Consider the following 7,590-nt stretch of genomic DNA (forward strand, 5'->3'; position numbering starts at 1 on the left):
GTGATCTGGAAAAGGAGATCAAAGGCACCGACACGAAGTGGACCTACTGATTATACTGTGGATATAGTAGAGTTACTTTGGTTTGAACACTCCGAGAGCGATTAATAACGTCACATGCTTTCCTTGTCCAATCAGAATCTAAAATAGAGCAAGTGACGTCATTAATCGTTCTCGGAACAATCAAACTTGCTCCATCCAAAAATGCTAATAGTCGATTCTTGCATTTAAGACCGTCTTAAGTACAGTTTTAAGATGTCATAAGCCAATCACAGAGCCATATTAGCATTTTAAAACATTACTTAAAACAGTCTTAAAATAATAGCGTTTTCGGACGGAGTGGATTTGATCGCTCCAAGATCGAGTGATTAATGACGTCACTTGCTCTATTTTAGATTTCTGATTGGATGAAGAGAGCATGGGATATTATTAATCGCTCTCGGAGCGATCAAACCCGTTCTGCCCGAAAACACTAATATAAGAATTGATCACTATGACCGGTCCTAGATAATCAGAGAAGCGCGACCAGACCGGGTTTCTCACATGTCTTCGGGAGAATTCACACCTTGACAGAAAAGCAGAAGCCAATCAGAACTCGCGCTGATAGCAAGAAAAGAAGAAAGTAGAAACTATCGATTACCAGCGCGAGGTCTGATTGGTTTCTGCTTTTTTGTTTTTCTTTTTCTTATCTTTTCTTTTTTCATTTAACTGTAATTGGTCCATTCTTTACGGCTTAAGGCTGGAAGCACATGAAATGCATAACAAAACATAAACATAAGATCACTGGATCAATGAGCAGCCAGCATAAAGTCGCCATATTGATTTATATAAGATTCTCATTGGTCTAGCCGCTTTATGCTATACTTATGCCGCATTATGCATTTCATGTGCTCTCGGCCTAAGGCTTACGACATCTATTGTGTTTCGGGACCAACGACATATATATATAGACCGAGCATTCTGTCCACAGCATGAAGCCGAAAGTTGGCAGAATACGACTGAGAGAGATAGCATTTGCGGGGAATGCTGTCTCATTTTATCTTATAGTAAGATTGGTAAGATGGCCGATGTCAACAGCTGTCAATTGACACCAGCGTCATCTTACAGTAAGATAAAAGAGAGAGCATTCCCCTCAAATCGCACTATCTCTCTCAGTCGTATTCTGCCAACTTTCGGCTTCACCTCCTCCACATCAAAAGCATAGGAATGCTCGGTCTATTATATATGTCGTTGTTCGGGACTCATTCCCAAATAAGTCCCAAAACACAATAGATGTAGTAAGCCTTAAGCCGTAAGAAATTGACCAATCATAATCTATAATTCTCTTCAAATTCAACTGCAATTGGTCCATTTCTTACGGCTTAAGGCTTACTACATCTATTGTATTTCGGGACTAAAGTGACGTCTACAAGACTTAAGATTTAAGAAAATTAACCAATCACAATCAATTATTTTTCTCACGTAAAATGAATAATCAACTATAATTGGTTAATTTTCTTAAATATTAAATCTTAAATTCGAGATCAAATTCCAAAATGTCGCTGTTTTACTTCGATTTGTGAGTATGTATGCGTGTGATATTGATGTAGTAATGTGTAGTGATGGATTCATGTTTACTACTCCATCCACTAAACTATAATAACGTCACATGCTCTCCTCGTCCAATCAGAAATCTAAAATAGAGCATGTGACGTCATTAATCGCTCTCGAACAATCAAACCCGCTACGTACGAAAACGCTATAATTATTTTACTATATAAAAATATAAAGTAAAATTATCAAAAAATCAACACTTTACAAGATATTTTATATTTTGTCATACTTTGTCATTTCGACATAATTACATAAAATATGAAATATCTTGTAAATTATTAATTAATTTCTACTAGAAAAAAATGTGTCATCTTCAAAACCTTATGTGAAACATTTTGTTAATTGTATCATCAATAATTACGGAGAAATTCGACTAGATTGATTAAAATTGACCACCCTATATAATATTATATATTATAAATATTAAGTATAAAAAAATTTTTTTCGGATCTAATGGGAAAATATTTTATTTATATACAAAGAATTATACATATTTATACATCAATTACGTTATGCAGAAAATTCTAATTTATTATTATAAATCTGTAATTCAAAAAATTCAAAATATTTATCTATTGTTAAAATTATATAAAACAGTTATAATAACAAGATTATGTTATGTACAATAATCGCTATTTTATCTTCTTAGTATATTTGTCTTCCAGCTCGTATAACTTCAAATCAAGTTCTGCTGTAGAATATGTCTAAAATATGTTTTTTAATATTATTCTATGATATCTCTCATACAAAGTATATAACATCTGTTTTTTTTTGTAATTATACTATGTTGTATTTTATGCACTCAAAATGAGAAATAATTAAGTATTAAATTTAAATAAGTACAAGAGATGCAGTTGACAAAAAATAAATTTTATAACTAACACAAAATAAAACAGGTAACTTGACACATAATTATATAATCCACACACATATAAATAATAAATAAACTAAATAGTAACGCTTACTTTTTTCCGGATAGATTTTGAAATATCCTTTGAATTATTCATGTCCTCTGTTATCTATAATGTAAAAAATGTAAAATTGTTAAAAAATTAAAGTTTAATTAATTTAATAAGTATAGTTAAATATATTTAATATGTATAATTATCTTTTAAGCACATTCATGATATTAATAAAAATAAAATTCTTTTTTTCTCCTTTGTAACTATCTAATTTTTATCGATTGTATTTAAATAATAGGCATCAAAGTATAAAAGAATAAATAAAATAGACAATAAAATTGCTATACCCAAAATTCCTTATATTCCGGTGATATACTTTCCAAATATAATATTCTGTCTTCAATATTTTTCAATCTTTCGTAAATATCTTTAGGCACTGGTTTATTAATTCCTATCATATGTTCTGATGCGGAAATTCTGTCATCCAATATAGGAAAACCGTCCGAGACATTAAAGCTTGTATTATTCGTAACTGACTTGCGTAAAATTGATTGATCAATAGTTTGAGGTCCACACATGTTTAATACTCTGTGAACTAAAAATAATTACAGATATACATATATTAGAATTAATCATTTTAGCATTCTTGCATATTTATTTAATAAAAAAAAGAAAAAATAAACAAAATTGCACTTATATTAGTGCAATATATATTCGACAAAATTATAATAAAGATATAAAAGTTAGTATATATTGGAGATATAAAAACTCAATTAAACAAGAAATTTTATATAGATTCTTGCGAGATTACATAAGGCTACGTAAAGTTTTTTTCGATGAAAACGCATATTTACGAAACAAAATATATTAGTTCTATAATTCAGATTGTAAAATATATAAAATCTTTAACAAATCAATATATACTCATATAGAAATTAATGAAGATAAATGAAATAATGACAGACTAAAACATATAGAGTAAACAAAAGAAGAAAAAAATCATGTAACAAAAGATTAAATTGCATATTATTTCAAATTATTACCTTTTACATGACTTTTGGAATCTTTGCGTCGAATAAGAACGGCATCTACTCTTGCACAAGAATTTTCGTCATTATAATTTTTTTCACTGTGAACATATTATTTATAGTAATTAATTAATTAATTACAATAATTAGTTTGTAATTATATCAATTAGGTGTGCATATTATAATTATATAATAAAAATTAATTATTTAATGTGATTACCCATGCAAATTCTTCTATTTCAGTGTTAATAATAAAAAAAATAAATAATAACTGACCTGTGGCAACAAAATTCTTGTATATTCATAGTATTTACTTGTTGACGTTTTCTTTCGATGAACGATTCTATTCTACGATTCAGTTCTTCCGAATTCGCTCGAATTTGTATAAGGTTTTGATCAATAACATGTTTATTTGGTTTTTCATTTATATCTGCAGCAGTCTGAACATCTTCCCTTTTCAAAGCTGTCGATTAATAATATTTTCCATTTCTAATCTGTTATAGCTAATTTATATGTTAATTATACTAATTAACTGAATAGAAATATGTTATATCTAATTTTTTTATGTTAGTCCTAGTGCTATATTATGTATATTTTGTAAGTACTCATATACATAAATACAATAAAGAAAAGTTATTATATTTTCATGCGCATTTATATTTATTTAACAAAGATATCAAGATGCCACCAATCGTTTTGTAAAACATTATAAGTAGGCATATGAGTGCACACACACACTGTATACATTTGAAATGCTTTTGATATACAGGGTGAAGCATTTATTTCAAACCATTCAAATATCTTGAAAAATACGTAAGATACGAAAAAATGTTTTAGACAAAAGTTATAGGACATGAAAAATCGAAAATTTTGTGTAATAATTTGATTTTATCATTATTTGTCCCTCTTCATATCCTATAACTTTTATTTGCAACATTTTTTTCGTATCTTACGTATTTTTCGAGATATTTGAATGTCTTAAGATGAATGTCTCATCTTTGTATGCATATAAATGTTAAAAAACTATACTATTTTAACTATATATTTCTCAAGTAATTATAAATTACGTAAATATTTACTTAATAAATTATATATGTATATATATAGATAATTAAAAAATATGTATGTGTGTATAGGTTAAAAATACAGCATTTCAAATTGATAGAATCTATTATTAAAAAATAAGACACCAAAGTATAAAAAAAATACTGCAAGATTTATAAGACAAATAAGTATTTAATAAGTGTCGAAAACCTATGATTTTTCTAATCCGTATCCAAGCAGAGAAGATTGATACATAAAATAAAAATATAGATAAATTTTTGTAGGAACATTTAAAAGTAAATAAGTCAACAAATGCAGGTAAACAAAAGGTGTCATGCAACAACACAAGACTATATTACAATAATATTATAAATCGGAACGTTTCGTTTACATCTACTATCCTCTTCAAATGAAATACAAATGTTATAAAAAAAATATAGCCATTGCATATATTTGGGAAAACATGCATTAGAAAAAGTACAGTATTGATAATTAAAGTTATTTACTATTCCAATTACACTCTTTATTTTGCTTCCATTGTGGTTCTCCTGTTTCGTATATTTCTTTTTTCCAAATAGGCACCGTAGCTTTCAATGTATTAATAGCATATTCTATTGCCCTTAGTGATTCCTCTCTATGAGGAGAGGAAACTGCTATTACAACACTTGCTTTGGATATCGGTACTTCTCCAATACGATGATATATAGCGATGCCTTCTACATCCCATTGTAAACGAATTTTGTTACAAATATCAGTCATCTCTTTTAAAGCCATCGATTCATAGGCTTCATATTCCAGCTTAATTACCTAAAAAAATTTCAATAATTGATCTTAAATTTGCAAAAATAGTAAGAGCATTATCCACATTTGTCTGGAACTATTTTTAAAAAATAATAACTTTTCTTTTACTATTTCTTGACATCTTAAGAAAAGGATTTAAGAGATCATTATATCTCTTTTGTATCAAAGCAATATAGTGCAACTTTATTTTTTGTGTATCTTTCTTTTGCTTAATATAAATCACGATTGCGCAAAACAACGATATAACTATTATTTATACACTTTGTAATTAAAAAGACAAATTTATTTTTTCTTTATATGTTACACTTACTCTTATCATATTCTTTTTTTTTCTCAAATTTAAAATATATTTCATGATCATTTTTTGATAGCAATAAATCGCAAATAAGATTAAAAATCAAAATAATCATTTTTAATAATTAGAGTAAATATGTGTGCAAATAAATAAAGAGCAAGTCAATAATTATCTCATGAAAATTTTCAAAATAAAATACTGTTTAACAATTTCCTTGCTTTCTTCTCAACAAAACTATAAAGTCTATTTTCAATCATCGTTGAGTACAATTTTTATCAGATCAATGTAAAAAAAATTAAGGATGGAATAAATAAAAAGACACAATCGTGTCTCGGCGCTGAAGAGTACGCACGAAACCGGATTGGGTCTATTTACATATTTACTCTAAACAGATCCAGCATTTACATTTATGTTAAACACATGTTAAAATTTATGTCAGATAATTATTTAGAATTTCAAATTAATTTCTGTAATATACTTAACCTTTTTATTTTCAAAATTATCTCGAGTAAGTCCAATAAAGTTAGATATTGCTCCACAATTAGGAAAAGTCACCAGCTCTATGATTTCTGCAACATTTAATTCCTCTTGCTGCAACTTGACAAAATTCTTTGATATCTCCATATTATCCTGAAGAATAAATAATACAGCACAATATTAATTTTATTTATTATTTAATATATTTGTATTTTATGTCATTAATTTATATTGAATGCGCAAAAAAATATTTTTGTATAACTGAGTTTTATTTATAGATAAAAAACGCGCGCCTATTTAATATTTAAGCAATATTGCAGATACAGTAATATAAATACGTAACAGCAATTGACATACATATAGACACCGTGATATTAATTTAATTAATTTATTATTGAACAAACCTCCACTAAGTGGTGGAATGATTGCAATTTTATCCTTCACTGATAATTCAAGAAGAATGCTACTTGGAACAACAAATTCATCATTCACAGCTAGTATTATTTGATTACGTATACTTTCTAATTCAAAAGTGTGGACGATCTTATCAAAAAGATCAATAGAAGACAATTTTCTTGGTATATCAAGCTTACATTCCTTACATCCAGTTAATTCACGTGCTTTTGCAAAAAATAAGATTGTTGTTTGTATTTCGGTTTCATCCATTACAAAGCACCAATAAGAATGCTTTCTAAAATAATTTAGAAATATATTATACAATTATTATATATTATTTATATTAATTTATTACATTGTATTTACAATACAGATCATATATTGCTCCCACACATTATTAATTTGGAAGAGTACAATTAATTCAAAGTATTAATTGATTTTCAAAAAAAATTCTGAAACATTTTGTAATAAATATGTGTGAACATGTATGTATACATATATACACACACACAGACATATACCGAACAATAATTACAATCACATAATATAAACTATGGTTATAACATTTCAAATTTTTCAAATCTTTTATTATTAATTATTAATTCAAGAAAGACCTATCTTATACATATAGCAATAAAACTAATTAATATTGCTACTAAACTAATTTACTAATAATCCTAAAAAAAAATAATAATAGATAAAATAATAAATTAAATTTATAATAAGTAAATTAACAGTAATTACTAATAAACTTTAGCAATTACTGGACAAGTTTGACTTTATCAAGTATAAATGTGCTATTCGTAATTGATATTTTGAGACATTATTATAATAATTTTTAATTATTTTTAATCTTTTGACAAAAATCAATCAAATATATAAGTATACTTTGCGTCTAATAACACTTCCCAGATAGCAAAACCTGCTGAGACAGATTTCTAGCAGAGTATGCTATCGTTATTTGATGGCAGAATGGCAACAAATTTTATACAGTATCTGTACCATATGATGATGTCGACAAACTGTTATCAAAAATATGACAAAGCGTGTTAACATA

General features: G+C 27.1%; 2 protein-coding genes across 4 annotated transcripts in view; both read right to left on the reverse strand.

Moving 5' to 3' along the window:
* Positions 1–2,833: 2,833 nt before the first annotated feature.
* Positions 2,834–6,284, reverse strand: LOC105457305 (molybdopterin synthase catalytic subunit). Its single transcript, XM_011701911.1, has 5 exons — positions 6,144–6,284; positions 5,083–5,371; positions 3,797–3,983; positions 3,536–3,621; positions 2,834–3,087 (listed from the first exon to the last, which is right to left on the reverse strand). The coding sequence occupies exons 1-5, from the start codon at positions 6,282–6,284 to the stop codon at positions 2,834–2,836; spliced, it is 957 nt and encodes a 318-aa protein (XP_011700213.1).
* The window catches only part of LOC105457300 (intraflagellar transport protein 140 homolog), a 14,363-nt gene continuing 12,969 nt past the window's right edge, over positions 6,197–7,590 (reverse strand). The window contains exons 13-15 of one of the 3 annotated variants that reach the window (XM_011701904.1): positions 6,731–6,828; positions 6,542–6,600; positions 6,197–6,290 (exon numbers count right to left, since the gene is read on the reverse strand). In XM_011701904.1, coding sequence (XP_011700206.1) covers positions 6,578–6,600; positions 6,731–6,828 — 121 coding nt within the window. In that variant the 3' untranslated portion in view covers positions 6,197–6,290; positions 6,542–6,577. Of the gene's footprint in view, positions 6,291–6,541; positions 6,829–7,590 lie in introns of all 3 variants that reach the window. The other 2 variants (XM_011701903.1, XM_011701905.1) reach the window with 2 other exon arrangements.

Source organism: Wasmannia auropunctata, unplaced genomic scaffold, assembly GCF_000956235.1.
Source record: "Wasmannia auropunctata unplaced genomic scaffold, wasmannia.A_1.0 LD335294.1, whole genome shotgun sequence".
Classification (NCBI taxonomy): Eukaryota; Metazoa; Arthropoda; class Insecta; order Hymenoptera; family Formicidae; genus Wasmannia; species Wasmannia auropunctata.

Excerpts from the sequence above, each read along its gene's own strand:
- LOC105457305 (XM_011701911.1), bottom strand. The coding sequence starts at position 6,284 with ATGGAGATATCAAAGAATTTTGTCAAGTTGCAGCAAGAGGAATTAAAT. Across the intron at positions 3,984-5,082 it reads ATGGAAGCAAAATAAAGAGT|CTTTGAAAAGGGAAGATGTT; the intron begins GTAATTGGAATA and ends ATTAATCGACAG. Across the intron at positions 3,622-3,796 it reads CAAGAATTTTGTTGCCACAG|TGAAAAAAATTATAATGACG; the intron begins GTCAGTTATTAT and ends ATATGTTCACAG.